Here is a 15,360-nt window from a genome sequence, read left to right as displayed (position 1 = left end):
ATCTGATATGAGTTTTTGAAGTGATTCTGAATCCGACGCTGTATTCGTTGCTGTTGCTGACGCTAACTTCACGGACATCAATAAACGTGACCTTGATTAGTTTCAACCTTGGCGCCGGCGGAGAAGGTGTAAGCCAGCGCTACCGTTACCCAGGGAAGTCAGCACTCATTGTACAGCATGTTTTATTATCTTTTAACGGCAATACGTTGCCACTGCTCCACTCACGGTCTATCGCCGACCCTGACGACAAAACCTGTTGCGCTCTGTTATCTGACCCGGTCGATAACCCCGTTCCCACAGAATCTGTGCGAGAAGCCCAGCAAGAGGAGGCTGAGCGAACAAAAGCCGAGACGGAAAAGGCTGAGGCCGAGCGCGCAAAGGCAGAGGCCGAAGGCGAAAAGAGCGACGAAAAGCCTCCGGACATCACAATACAGCAGACCCAACCGAACGTCGACCCGTTGAGTGGTTCAGACGATGGATGGCGCGAGACGGTCGGGAAAGGTGACCGATCTGGTGACCTCCCGAAGCAGCAGGCTCTCCCGGCCGGCACGGCGAGGATGGGGGACGGAGAGGGTATCCCCCCGGCCGACAATGGGACCACTGAGGTGCCGACCAACGCCACCACGTCTGAGCCGGGCGTGGCGGTGGGCACGGCCGTGGGCGCGTCGGCGGGCGTGCTGGCGGCGCTGAGCTCCATCTGTGCCGGCGCGCTGCTCTGGAGGCGGCGATCCAGGGCATCCGGTTCATAGCTGCCGCCGGTTCAGAGTTAATTGATGTCTATTTGGATCAGCTTTGGCACTGCGGATCGGAGGCAACACAACGGCAAGAAGCATGGATGGCGAAGCGAGAAAAGAAAGCTGTGTTGCAGATATGGGGAGCGCAAATGTCTTGACACCTGATAAGTCGACAGAGAGCTTGGACGAAGCGATAACGACGAATGTGATACAAGCACGATGCGATCGAATATTCGTTTCTCGAGTGAGAAGACTTAACTGATAGAAGTGATAGCCCAGAGCCGTACGGTTGAGTGGTATTAATGTATACGAATACATCTGCCTACATGTCAGCCCTCCGACAGGTTATCCATAAACAGGCTGCTATCAATGAAGCCGTGCTCAAATTGACGTAGTCAAACGTTTTAAATGCATTGATTTCGGACGTACGGCTAGTTCAAAAGTCGCTTCCCTCAGTGCCTATTTTCTGGTTATTCGCATATTTCATGGAATCCATTTGTGTGTCAAGAATTAACAACAAAGCACAAATCCAAGGCTAGGATTCATTTAGAATGTTTCATAAAATGTATTACAAATGCATTTATCATTCTATGAGCTACAATCTCGCTGGAAAAAAGAACTTATCGTGTTCTCGTAATGCCATGGTTCATGAGCAAATGATCAAAAAATAATATATTTTGATTTACTTTTTTGACTTTTTACTGCTTGGATTTACTGCTTGGATGGTGGTTGCGGGTGCGTTCACTCCGGCATGGTGGTATCTTGTTCATGTGGAACCGGCAAGTCGAATGCGACTGAAGGGAATCATTATCTCAAACAAACGGGCAAGCCAGAGGCAGCGTCAGTTCCAGCCAAAATGTTGAACAATGATAATTGAAATCTACTTAGGACGTATTCATAGCATGCCACTATTCAGTCGATAGTTGCATGATGCTTTTCATGATGCAAGATGAGGCTTTTCTAAAATGTTATTTGAGTTAGATATTTTTCATTTGGCACGTTCGGTTTTGGTGGGTTTTATCAATTATCGGGTCGAAAAGAATTAGAAAAAAAGAGTTGAAATGGCTCCAGACAAATGACCAAAAATATTTTCTTAAAAATGAAACTTAGCTAAACATTTATATGCATTAATTTTGACTTTTGGAGAGGATATTGGGGAAAGATGTCATCATGCTTATCTGTGTTGCAGTAGAGGGAAAGGTTTTGGTTTGTGTCTAGATAAAACCAGACCCGGGAGTGGGGCTCGAACTTACGACATCGTATTCAGCTCACAGGTTACCCAACCTCAACGCTACAAGCACCTATCGCCCTGCGCAGCTTGCTCAGTGTTTCGGCTAAAGTTCGGCCAAAGTGTCTGACGTCTGTCAATGTCACGAGGCGAAACCCCAAGGTAAATGTCCGCCCCGGTAGCTCGGTCGGTAGAGCGTTGGACTCCATGTGCCATGTGGTGAGAGCGCACGTCCCGGTAGCAAAAGTCCGGGTTCGAAACGCGACGTGTGCTTGACGTTTTTGAGCGGCTCCTGACGGGTATAGTTGTGGTTGGTGGCAGGCCGCTGCCAGGCGAAGTCAGTGAGGGGACCAGCCGTGCGCGACTATGTGCGCACGTTAAAATTTGGACTCTTAATTCTGCCATAGACCAGGAATTGCTTGATTGGAGGGTATACCCTCCGAATCTCTACCGGTAGAGAGCAGGGTCAACGCAACAAGCTCAGCTTAGCGGGGACTTTGTCATAGGCGGCGGAACGGGGAGGGCATCGGGGCACTGTGCCACCCTTTGATTTTGGAATTTTAACATTAGCCCTATGGGCGTTGCATGAAAAGAATGGGACCAAAAGTCGGCAGTGCCTCCCCCCTTAAAGGGACCCTCTCACCTTCAAAAAATATTATGAATTGGCATGAAAGTGATGTCGCTCGGTTCAGAAAGACCGAAAACGAATATCTACCAAATTTCACCGAAAAATATTCACCGGTTTTCAAGATATTAGGCTTTTACTTTTGTTTACTTTTTGGGATCTCCGCTGTTCCTAGCGACTTTATTTGGAAGCAATAGTTTGGCAGCTGAAAGTGCGGCACTCGTTGCGCGCAAAGCAGCATATATCAACGCGTGCTACAAAACGTTTTAGTCAAACATTTGAAAATCGTTAGATCTGCGCTGACGTCACACATTCAGAGGGGTATTTAAATGCATTAGCCCCTCTGGATCAAAATGCTGCAATTTTGAAACTCAATATTTCCGATTTAAGGCATTTCTCGGTGTTGTGAGTGCCAAAACCGGTAATTGTGAGCCAGGGACCCCATTTTGACTATCTCAACTCAAATCTAATGTTAAGATGGGAGGGTCCCTTTAATTGAAGGTGTTCCACTTCCGGCGCTACTGGACTTGATCTTCGTGATTCCTTTCTTCCAAAAGGTTCGGGCCAAATTTATATTAAAAAAGGGGGAGCCGAACCAGGTTGGGCCGGGTTGCACCCGGTTGGACCGTTGTCTTACACGCAATCATGATAAGACAAAACAGATGCTAATTTCGTATCAAATATTTTTATTAACCCTCGCCGGCCGAGGGGGGGGCGGGTGCCGCCCCCCCATAGGGTTTTTTTCGCGATAGCTCCGAACACGCTGGCGATAGAGAGCTGAAACTTGGCATACCTGACCTTTTATCCAAGCCGGATCTTTTGACACCAACCGCATTTTTGGGTCAGGTCAGGTCACTGACCTATGACGTCATAAGTGAACCTCTGCACGGTCTTCAGATGTCGCAACTTCGCAACGCCCTCACTGCCAGAGGAGATGTCACAGGGAAATGAAACTTGCAGGATCTAGTATCCATTATGAGTCCCACAATTTGTATATCTCGGATTTTTCCTAAAGGTCATATGAGGTCAGGTCATTTTCGTGACCTCACCATTAGGTATAAGTCAATGGGGAAAAATGAAAACTGCTATTCTGGCGCCGGGAACGATCTCCAACTATCTCAAGCACACAGAATCGTGATTTGATGCACTCCTTGCAAGGTAAGATGCGTCACTTTTGCAATGTTGACCTTGCGTGACGTCATTTATGACGTCATCAAGGTCATATTAGTTTTTCGTCAATAACTCTTGATCAAATTGAGCTAGCGGTTCGGGAAAGCCACCAATGGACTCAGGAAGACCTGCCGAATCGAATGATATGCGACATGACCTCTTTCGACCAACTTCGTGACCTGGGGGTGCTGACCTGACCTTGACCTGAGGTCAACACCCCAAGTTAACCTGACGGCTGACCCGGGCAAAAAGTATATCATTCGACGCGCCTGAGCGAGACGAACACGATGCTGCCAAAATCGGCGCTCTGCGGCCGTTTTTTGCGAAGTTATTCACCAAAAACTGAACCGTACCTTGGGGCACTTGACCTGACCTCAGAGGTCACCGGTTGACCTAGGACCTTAAAATCGGGTACCAATCTCTGCGTCTCGTAACGGCGCACACGCTCGTTTTTTCCGCGACGCGCTAGCTCCACCAGGGGCGAAACGGCGAGGGGGGGGGTCGTACCCGCCCCCCCCCCCCCCCCTCCCTCGGCCGGCGCGTATGTAGAAAACCAATAGGTCCGGCGAGGGTTAACGGATCTTATTGTTTTTAGCTTACACGTATAATAACTTTTAGCTTTTTTAACTCCAGACTTCATGCACAAAAATGTGGCATTCGTCCACTTTTCCTCATCTTCTCGTATAGCGACTTGATTTGACTTAAAGGGACAGTATCATCGAAAAAAAATCAATGTATGGAGCTGATTTTTTTTTTACTAGCATTTCTTATTTTTCTGAATCAGAAAAACATAGTTTGAGGACCGAACTTGGTGAAAAATATTGCAACCACATTTCATTTTCATGATTCATTTTCATGAGCGAATCACCACTATACAAGCATGGCCGCCAGTTTGGAAGCATGCAAAATTACTACAGAACTGGCGCTCTTCTTTTCGTTAAACCGCGCACCGACGGGGGGGCGGATATCCGCCCCCCCCCCTGAGGTTTTTCGCGAATAGCGGGAAAACCGCGCGCGTAGCGCCGCGAAATTTGGTATGACTATAACCTCATCAATTTTACACATGGTGTGCAAGTTTGAACTTCCTACCTTTTAAGGTCAGGTCACCAGGTCACTTTGAATGACCCAACCTCAAGTCACTTTTTTGCAACTTTGTCACCGTGCCACAGCTACAGTAGATGTCGGAGGCCTTTGAACGTCGCAGGATATTATTAGGTCATTAGTAGCTACAATTTGTATATCTCGGAATTTTGATATCGGTGACCTAAGGTCAGGTCAATTTCGCGACCTCCCCATTATAAGTCAATGGGGGAAAAATCAACTCCCTGTTTTTACCACTAAAACGGGTCGGAATGGCCCCATATACTTTACATGACTTCATATACGATCAACCTTCACTACCTTGAGGTCAGTTTTGCTGTTGGGCAGCTGTGAGGTCATGTGACGTCATCAAAGGTCACCAAAGGTTTTTGGCCAATAACTCCGTACAGGAACAAGATACAGACACGTGGATGGTCTCATTGTGTTCAGCTCGTCAAGACGCATCGAATGATATACATGATGACCTCGAGGTCACGTGACCTGAGGTCAACCTTTGACCTTGACCTTTCGAGGTCAACATATATATCATTCGATGCGGATTGACGAGAGGATCACGATGATGCCCTTAGTTTGTTCCTATCTTGACTAATTCGAAAGTTATTCGAGAAAAACTCTCCATATCTAGCGCCGCCATTTTGACTTTTTCGACCCCTGTGACGTCATCTTTGACCTGACCTGAAAATTACCTTTGTAAAAATTGTAGATCTTGGCCGTGCGTATCCGATGCCGTTTACCGCTTGTCGCTATCTTGCTTCGTTCTCGAGATCTCAGGGGGGGCGGTCATCCGCCCCCCCCCCCCCCCCAGCCAGCAATTCACTTGGGCTGAACTGTGGCAAACGTCGGGCAGCTTGGGCTTAGCTTGGGTTTGCCCACTTTGATCAAAACCAATGTATTTTTTACTAGGGCTGAGCTTGGGCATGCCGCAGCTATGCCCACGTGCGGATAGCAGTAGCTCAGCCGGACATCTGCCCACGCATCCAAAACAGGCTTAACTTGGGCGGAGCGCGGGCTGATCAAGCTGGCTGTGTCCTTCGGCTAACTGGAGTAAAGCCGGAGTTAAGCCATACTTGTTCGGCTGTTCGCGCATGCGCAGTTCTGCGCCAATCATGTGCAGCGTTTGTGACAGTCTGCGCGCTGTGCGACGAAACGACACACCGGTGTTTGGGCATTTGGTGGTTGATGTTTGGGCGCGTGTGACAGCGCGAAGAACGGATAGTGCTCATTGCTCTTATCAAGTGGACTGGCATGGAGTTTTACGGTAGGTAATTGTATTGAATGGTGCGCTTGATCGTATGTAAACGTCATTATTTTGACTGAGTTTCACGCCATCAAACATGAAGCTGAATAGCTGTTCAGCCTGGCGACTTACACCCTCGCTCAGAAAAGCCGCATTCCGTGCCTTTATGTATATCTTTGTGAAATACCAGCACTTCTGAACCAGGAAAATGAAATACAAAACACAAATATTTATCTACTTATCACCGAGCACGCTCATTCTCTGTCCGCGTTGAAAAATTCGAATGAATATTTTATACGGATCAATGAGAAGTGCTGTTACAGTATTAATGCAACAATAAGTTATTTTTCAAGCAAACATGCAATGTAAATTAAACCAATTGATCTCTTTTTCAGGTACGTACCATTAGAGCAAATTGTTCCAAAAAATGGAATAGTTATACAAACCAGGACCGGGTGGACGCCGCTGTCGCCCTCGCCAAGTGGTTTAGCGGAAACTGCCTGCTTATAATTAAGTAATTAAGAGAGTAATTTCTCTCTCTCTCTCTCTCTCTCTCTCTCTCTCTCTCTCTCTCTCTCTCTCTCTCTCTCTCTCTCTCTCTCTCTCTCTCTCTCTCTCTCTCTCTCTCTCTCTCTCTCTCTCTCTCTCTCTCTCTCTCTCTCTCTCTCTCTCTCTCTCTCTCTCTCTCTCTCTCTCTCTCTCTCTCTCTCTCTCTCTCTCTCTCTCTCTCTCTCTCTCTCTCTCTCTCTCTCTCTCTCTCTCTCTCTCTCTCTCTCTCTCTCTCTCTCTCTCTCTCTCTCTCTCTCTCTCTCTCTCTCTCTCTCTCTCTCTCTCTCTCTCTCTCTCTCTCTCTCTCTCTCTCTCTCTCTCTCTCTCTCTCTCTCTCTCTCTCTCTCTCTCTCTCTCTCTCTCTCTCTCTCTCTCTCTCTCTCTCTCTCTCTCTCTCTCTCTCTCTCTCTCTCTCTCTCTCTCTCTCTCTCTCTCTCTCTCTCTCTCTCTCTCTCTCTCTCTCTCTCTCTCTCTCTCTCTCTCTCTCTCTCTCTCTCTCTCTCTCTCTCTCTCTCTCTCTCTCTCTCTCTCTACATATACGGAAACTGCGCCGAAAGCTGGCCGACCACCTACTGCAGATGTTTGTGTGTGTGGAGGAGCCAGACGCCTCCAAAGCTCCCATTCACCAGAGTGAAGTTCTTTATAAACGATTGTTTGCTAATTGCTTTATGTCTTATGAGCGATTACTTGCTGTCCTTACTTTATGCTTTCGGTTAAGTGTTCAACCAAGTATTATGAACGCCGAACGGGGAGGAAGGCTAGCGGGTCTTGTGATTGATTTGTAGTTTTGATGGCGCTTTTTCATGACTCATGCCATATTATTGCTGCAGTTTGCAGTCCACTGATTCATGTATTTGTGTTTCATTTGACGTGTCTGTAGTCGTTTGAAATAAACATTCAATCAAAGTCAGCCACTACTTTCCTTTCGAAATGCTCGATGACCGGTTAACAGAGCATATGAGTGACCGTAGCAATTTTAAATATGCATGAAAACCACACAACCTGCTGAAAGTGCATTGGCTGCTCCTTGCTACTTGATCCAGTGTGAAGCAAAAACAAGATGAAGTCAAGTCGAGACTTGAGAAAACAGGAGCCGTCACTCGAGCCGAACCCGAGCAAAGCCACAGCAGTTTGCAATGTATAAACCCCATTCACTTCTATGGCTTAAGTCGGGATAGACAGGGCACACAGAGTGGGCTTGCCGGAGTTCAGCCCGCTCGGGCCCAGAGTAATTTCCATTATATAAATGGATTCACTGCTCGGGCTTAAATCGGGCTAACGCCAATCGTCGCTCAACTAGGGCTAAACTACGGCTGCCCGGAGCTCGCAGAGCGGGCATACCTTCGGCAGAGCATGGGCTTTAGTCGGCGTTTCTGTGTCATACGCCGACTTTAGCCCAAGCCCTAGCCGACTTTAGCCCGACTAAAAATCTCGGGCAATCCGCACTTGAGCCTGCTTGGGCCCGGAGCAAAATTGCTGGCTGGGGGCCCCCGTCGGTGCGAAGTTGGCGCAGACCCCCGTCGGTGCGCGGGTTAATAATCGCGGTCGTTCTTCTGATTGAGTTGTCCTTAGGGAGAGGTAGCCTTAGGTATTGCCTATAAAAATATCACGTGACAATTGGAGGGAGTGACAATTGGACGTGACAATTGACACTGGGATAAAATATCACGTGACAATCACGTGATAAACGTCATACATTGGAGGGAGATTGTGGTTCAAGCTGGAGGAATTCTTTTGTTGAGCCGCTAGAATCCGAAGGAAACAGCGGAAATTGCCTACGACTATTTAACCTTCCAGGCGGTGGGGGGGGGGGGCAATTTCCCCCCCCTTTAGTTTTTTCGATATATCTCGAGAACCGCTGCGCCGATCGTCACCAAACTTTCAGTACCCTCCCGGGAGCAGCTAGCGCACATGGTGACCAAAAATTTTTCCAAAGGCTACGATAGGTTGGCCGCTAATGACGTCAGAGTGACGTCATTTTTCCCATTTTCGACCCAAAAAAAGGTTTCGCGGGAAGAGCTGTCAGGCCTACAGCTTTAGAGATACAGAAAAATGTTTTAGACATAAAAGGTGTGGAATTAAAAGAGCTACCAAACTGCTATTTGAGTTTTTCGAATTTTTTGGATTTTGACCCCCAAAAATCAAAAAATAGATTTTTTGAATATAATAGCTAAAATATCCAAAAAGTTTTTTGAATTTCGAAAAAACCGGAATATATGTGATAGCCCCTACCGCCTTCTATCTACATACCAAATTTGAGATCGATACCTCTTTTTTTGGCCAAGTTATAGCGAAAAAACTGTTCAAAATTGATGACGTCAAATTTTCAAACTCAATTTTTAGCAATTCTAGACCTCGTAGCGCAAAACAAAGACCACCATTAGACTCCCCGTGACGAGCTGCATCGAATCGATACCCATTTTATGCAAAAATATCAACTTTGAAATTTGACCTTTTTTGACCTGACCTTGACCTGACCTCCACCAGAAAGTGACCTAAACCGTACCTGATGGTCTTATAACCAACACCATTGAGTTGGAAATGAAAAACTAGCCATAAAACATGCATCGCATAACCTTAGTAAAGTTGGGCTCATGTGGTGACCCTTGGTGACCTTTGGTGACCTGACCTGTGACCTGACCTGGTATGACCAGTGACCTCTAATAGCAACATATGTACTAGACAACTGGTGCCTTATCGCTGATTTTCGACAAAATGCGTTTTACTCGGTGTTATAGCGCTTTCCCTAGAAGCCCCGTGAACGGTGAAACATTTTATCTTTGACCTGACCTGTGACGTCATCGGTGACCCCGAGGTCAATGAAATTTGGTTTCCTTCGACAAATTTGACAGGGCTATCGAACGCCGTTTGAATTTTGCGGATCCGTCCAGTAGTTTCGGAGATACGGGGGGGCAAAAAAGTGCCCCCCCCCCCACCGCGCGGAAGGTGGCTGAAGGCCCACCGCCTGCCGGGTTAATGAATTTAACGGTGATGAATAAGTGCGAAAAACGTTTTGGCTTTATAAAATTTGATGAAATGACCAGGGTAAAAGTTTTATTACTGGCGGCCAATTCAAAACGGCGCAAACATTTAAACAGTGAAGATAGTGAAGCACGATTCAAAGTGTAGTACACCTTTCGTACTTTGAGCGGCGATAGCGGGATAACGGTGTGGAGCTTCGAGGATCGGTCTTCAGTCCCCGGACCAGAAAGGTGGGGCCTATGCAATGTCAAATTTCATCAAAATGGTGATACTGTCCCTTTAAAGGCCCATCTTACCAGCAAAAAAAAATCACCTGCGTGATAATTATTTGCCAAAGGGCACTCTACGCAAGAAACGCCAGCCGGTCAAAAAAACTGGCGAACGATACGATCTTTCTATTGCTTGAATTATATTCAATGAAAATTTCAGGAGACCTAAATAATCTTAATCTTTATAGCTACTGGGCGCCCGGAGCATTCGCTAGCATTCCATTGCCAGCTGCATTACCAACATCACATTTGCATTACTTTGGGTTCATCATAGTTGAAAGTAGATGAGTTGGCCCCAGTAAACCCATGCCTCATTATCCTTTCCTTTCAAGCAGCCAACTGCCAAGCTAACCGGCCGCCCGGCCCAACACCGCGATATGGAAGGGAACAACGCTGGAGTGCGCCATTTGCCCGCGGCAATGCCCCACCGCACCGGGGCTGTTTGACAGGTCACCCGCACCGTGACCTCGCCGCCCGCCCCCCCCCGCCCATCTCCCCATCGGGCCCAGCTCGGAAGTGACCTCTCCTTGAATCTCACATGGACTCGACTGAGGCTCAACGCCATCTACTTGCGTCTGGAGATCCTTACTAGATTCACTGTACATACGTGTCCCCTTAGACCGCTAGCTACGCCACTGCTTCATATGCATCATGTCAGGTATTTTAGGCTCGCCCCCCAACTTGAAAATCGTTCCCGGGCCCCTGCTACTACTTGATCTAAACTTACCCAACCCAGCCTAGCTTAATCCTCCCCCCCCCCCCCACCTAGTTTTTTTTTTCACGCGATAACTCCGAACACGCCAGCAACAGAGAGCTGAAACTAGGATACCTGACCTTTGATTCAAGCCGGATCTTGTGACACCAACCAGATTTTCAGGTCAGGTCAGGTTACTGACCTATGACGTCATAAGTGGACGGTCCGCAGATGCCGCAACTTCGCAACGCCTTCAGTCCCAGAGGAGCTTTTACAGGGGGATGAAGCTTACAGTAGGTACGTGCATCTTCTAGAAGTCTCACAACTTGTAAGTACCTCTAGGATATTTCCTAAAGATCACATGAGGTCAGGTCGGTCACGTTGTTACTGGTCGCGTGTACTTTCCGGTTTCCAGCTCGAGAGTCTCGATTAACGGCAACAAACTGTATTGCCACTTAACCCGCGCCCCAGTGGCGGTCTCAGCCAACTTCGCCCTAGTGGGGGGGGGGGGGGCATATGTTACCACCCACCTCTAACTCAAAAACTAAGAGGGCTAGAAAGACGCAGTAAAAAGCAGTCGATAGCTCTCAATGCGTACGTTTGAAAGTATTTCGGTCATTTTTCACCTTAGAGCAATATTGGGGTCACCAGAGGTCATCAAAGGTCAAAATTTGCCAATTGTCATTATATTTTTCAGAAAACATGCCGCTATCTCAGTAACTATGGTAGCTAGAAAAACGGATGGAAGAACAATCGATAGCTTTTGAACTCTTCTTTTGAAAAGGTCATTATCAATATTGACCTCAGGTCAACGGTTTAGCCCCCAGAGGGCAAAAACTCCAAAAAATAGCTGTTTTTACGAAGTGTTTTTCGACAATAACTTTCGACTACAATAAGTCACGACATTTCTATTGCCAGAATCGTGTTCCCCTCGCCGCGACGCGTCGAATGAACTATAATTTGACCTTGAAAGGTCAACTTGAAAATTTGACCTCAGGTCAAGGTCATGACCTTACCGGAAAAGGTCATGTTGCATATCAGTCGATGCATCTCAACAAGACAAACACAATGAGACCATCCCCAGCGTTCTATCTCGTTCCAATCGCGAGTTATTGGCAAAAAACTGTTTGTAGCCTCAAGTGACCTCGGATGACCTGTCTAGAGGCTATCAGCAAAAATGACACCTTGGTCATCACGAGTGGACTAAATCATTGTGATTCTGAAATATTTGGACTGTTCCGATGCGTACACACGGATCTAGAGGCATTTTCATTTTTCTCCGTTGACTTGTAATGGAAAGGTCACGCCACTGACCTGACCTTAGGTCAGGGATATAAAAAATCCGAGATATACGAATTGTAGGCGCCCATAACAGCATGCAATCCACCAAGTTTAAAACCTTTCTGACAAACACTGCAGGCTGGACATGATTGCAAACTTTTTTAGGCTTGGTCAGTTAACTTGACCTGGTGACCTGACCTGACATGACCTGGGGTCAAAAATTTCACACATTGTCCAAAATTGATGTACCAAAAGCTACCCCAAGCGGCGCGGCGCTACGCGCCGCGGTTTTTTATCTACACGCAAAAAACGCGACAGGGTGGCAACATATGCCCCCTCCACTGGGGCGAAGGTTAAACCACGACAACATCCCCCGCGGGTTCCCAAGCTCGACTGCCTCTCCGCCGCGTCTCTCGCCGCGCCGCGTCGCGCGGCGTCGCCATGGTAAGGGACAGTGGGGATGCAAACTCCGACACACATACCCACTGGCGCACGGCGCCAGTGACAAAGACGGCTTGGAAACAAAGAACCAAACATTTTTGCTCTGTTACATCTCCCCCCGCCAGCCAACGCCGCCTCTCAACACATACAACGAAGCATCAAAACACATAGGTACGGTATGTACAGTGTACACTATACGCACAGACGTGCCCCTGAATACGCCTCACATTTCGTTGTCGCTTAGCCACTGCGGCGGCCGTCGAGTTCGCGAAGATCTGCGCAGACCATTGTCGCAAGGCTCGGTGGTGGCTGGCAGCTGGAATCGTACCTGCCGCGGCGGAGATCCTTCAGCGCGTGACCGTGACGTTCCCTGGGTCTCCTGTTCGCTACCCTGTCGTGGGGACCGCAGGCAAGGTCGAGGTGGTGACACTTCACACGGCGCTGTCGTTTCGTATTCAACTGTATCACTTGGCATCGCCGCCTGCGTCGTCACTTCATGTCTCGTTATCCCGGGCTGTGTCGACTGCGGTACCAGGCCACACGGCACGTGAAGGTTGACGGAGGCGGTCCGTTCTGCCTCATCTGGTGGCTCCGGTTCGTCGTTCGCCCAGAGGACTAAGAGGGGTCTAGAAAAATCGACCCTGTGATTTGTTTTTACTTTTTTACTTCATTTTTTCGTTCAGAAGATGTCAAATTGATGGGAGAAGGGGTACTGAAAGATTCGCTTTCCTAGTGTTTGGGAGCTATCGCAAATATTACGCCCCCCCCCCCCCCCCCCCCGCGGGCCCGCGAGGGTTTTAAGGGTCACCACTGTTGCCAGCGTTCAATATGCAGGCGTCACTGACTGTAATTATAAAACACAAAGGATGGACGCGAGCCTAAATCACCGGTCCTTCGCTGCACCTCCGCCATTAGGACAGTCACTCTAGCGCCGTTTAGGCCAAACACATTCACGCGTTTCCACCGTTTGGTGTCGACTGTGCATAATGGTGCAATGGTATGAGGATGATGGGCACCAAAGCAGTCCGCGGGTCGGCGTAAAGAGCATTCAAACCTAATATCGATCCAGATTGCATCCGCTAAAAGTGTGACTGCCCAGGCACCAAAAGGCCAGTTCTGTGCCGGGTGAGGTGCTGCTCACAGTCTGCCGGCTTCGCTCTCATCGGGTGAGCTGCCCTACCTGTCCTGGCTCTCACAGAGCGAGCTGCTGTGCTCACAGCAGATACAGTCTGACGATCAGCACTGGTGTTTGTCGCAAAATGATCAGCTGGTGATCAGTGACCTCAGAAGCTTCCTGGAGCGGGCTGTCAGCGAAAGAAAACGTTACTCGAAGAACACTTGTTCTCAGCCCATAACCAAGGCACTTGTGTTGGCTACCGGGTCAGCAGCGGGTCAAGCACAGGTCAGCGGGTCGGCTGCAGATTTGCAGTGACTCGTAGCAGGTTTGTGGGTCCGCAGCAAGTCAGTGGCAGGTCCTCAGCAGGTTGGCAGAAGGTCGTCAGCCATGCAGGCCATCGGGCAGCTGATGTCAGTGGGCCGCACCTGGTCTGTGGAACCGTTCAGCGGCGAGGGCATGACGGAGCCACTGCGCGTGGTGGCCTTCCACGATCCACCCTACATCTCCGTGGTGCGCCAGGGCGACGGCTCCTACCACTTTGACGGCTACCTGATGGACCTGTGGCACACAATTGCGCGCGAGCTGCGCCTCACCTACCGGCTGGTGGCACTGCCCGGCGGGGGGTACGGCAGCATGGACGAGAACGGCACCTGGAACGGCCTCATCGGCGAGCTGGCGTACGGGCGCGCCGACGTGGCGCTCACCTGGGCCAACCTGCGCCAGGACCGCGCCCAGGCGGTCGACTACTTGGCGGCCGTACCCGTGGACCAGTACCAGAACACGTTCCACGTGCGCCAGGGAACCGGTGCCGTGCCCCAGATCACGCCCGGCATGTTCAGCTCACTGCTGAAGCCGCTGCACATGAACGTATGGTGGAGCCTGCTGGCCTCGATGTTCGTCGTCTCGTGGGTGCTGCGCATCGCGCTGCGCTACAACCACGAGCGCGCTGAGCGACGCGAGACGGTGGCTGACATGACCTGGGGCACCTGCTTCCTGTCCAGTTTCATGTCTGTAGTCGGACAGGGCTGGGCGAGCACTCCGGACTCGCTGGCGGCGCGCACGGCCACCATCTTCAGCTGGGTGCTCGGCATCCTCATCTACGTCAACTATACGGCCAACCTCATCTCCTATCTAACCGTCACCACGGTGGACAAGCCCATCAGCAGCCTCAAGGAGTTCTCAGAACAGTCCGGCTGGAAGTTCGCCCTGGAGCGCGGCATCGGCACCCTCAACGACTGGAAGGTCAGCAGCAGCCCGTACGAACGCGAGCTGTTCCGGCGCGTCTCACAAAGGGACGGCTACTTGGAGCTGGATGGCAGCGATGAGGCCTTTCGTAAGTCCATCGAGCCGAACGTGCTCGTCTACATCGACGTGAAGCGACTGCTCTTTACGCTTGGGGACAACGCGTGCATCACTGTCCCTCTGCTGGATCGGTTGCCGGCCAAGGCCAATGCCTACATCGTGATGGCGAAGGGCAGAGAGCGATTGCACAGTGCCATCAACCAGGTGATGCGCGTGATGAACCAGGCGGGGACGATCTCCCGGCTGAAGGCCCGATGGCTGCCAGGGGGCCAGGATATGTGTGCTGCGCCTGCGTCCGGCGGCTTCAAGGAGCTCTCTCTGGGAGATGTGCTGGCAGTGCTCGTTCTGGTCCCCCTGGGCATTATCTGCAGCGTGGGCCTCTCCATGCTGGAGTGGCTCTGGGCCAAGTGCCAGTGAAATTCCCAGGTATGGCAACAATACCCGTATGGTCGGAAGACCGAGAGCAAGGCACCAACACATGGGGCATGTAAGGCGAGCGAGACACGACGTTAACTATACAATTTTCGTGTAAAGCACGGCTAGGTATATTGCAGAATAATAGGGGAAAGTGGGGTAAGACGGTCAGGGTAGTTAAGACGGGCACCCCTTCTGCAGACCAAACCAATAGCG

At 49.7% G+C, this 15,360-nt stretch overlaps 2 protein-coding genes across 2 annotated transcripts in view; both read left to right on the top strand.

Annotated features, from left to right (window-relative positions):
- The window catches only part of LOC122385820, a 52,161-nt gene extending 50,738 nt beyond the window's left edge, over positions 1-1,423 (top strand). The window contains exon 20 of the mRNA XM_043374396.1: positions 301-1,423. Coding sequence (XP_043230331.1) covers positions 301-749 — 449 coding nt within the window. The 3' untranslated portion in view covers positions 750-1,423. The remainder of the gene's footprint in view (positions 1-300) is intronic.
- Positions 1,424-13,815: 12,392 nt separating this feature from the next.
- On the top strand, positions 13,816-15,147 carry LOC122385824 (glutamate receptor ionotropic, delta-1-like). The gene has a single exon (XM_043374400.1). It carries the CDS (start codon positions 13,816-13,818, stop codon positions 15,145-15,147), a length of 1,332 nt encoding a protein of 443 aa, XP_043230335.1.
- Positions 15,148-15,360: the final 213 nt, after the last annotated feature.

Source organism: Amphibalanus amphitrite, unplaced genomic scaffold (assembly GCF_019059575.1).
Source record: "Amphibalanus amphitrite isolate SeventyFive unplaced genomic scaffold, NRLGWU_Aamphi_draft 000232F_arrow, whole genome shotgun sequence".
Classification (NCBI taxonomy): Eukaryota; Metazoa; Arthropoda; class Thecostraca; order Balanomorpha; family Balanidae; genus Amphibalanus; species Amphibalanus amphitrite.
Note: the sequence above shows the minus strand (reverse complement) of the source record. Positions and strands in the feature narration are given on the sequence as shown.

Excerpts from the sequence above, each read along its gene's own strand:
- LOC122385824 (XM_043374400.1), top strand. The coding sequence starts at position 13,816 with ATGCAGGCCATCGGGCAGCTGATGTCAGTGGGCCGCACCTGGTCTGTG.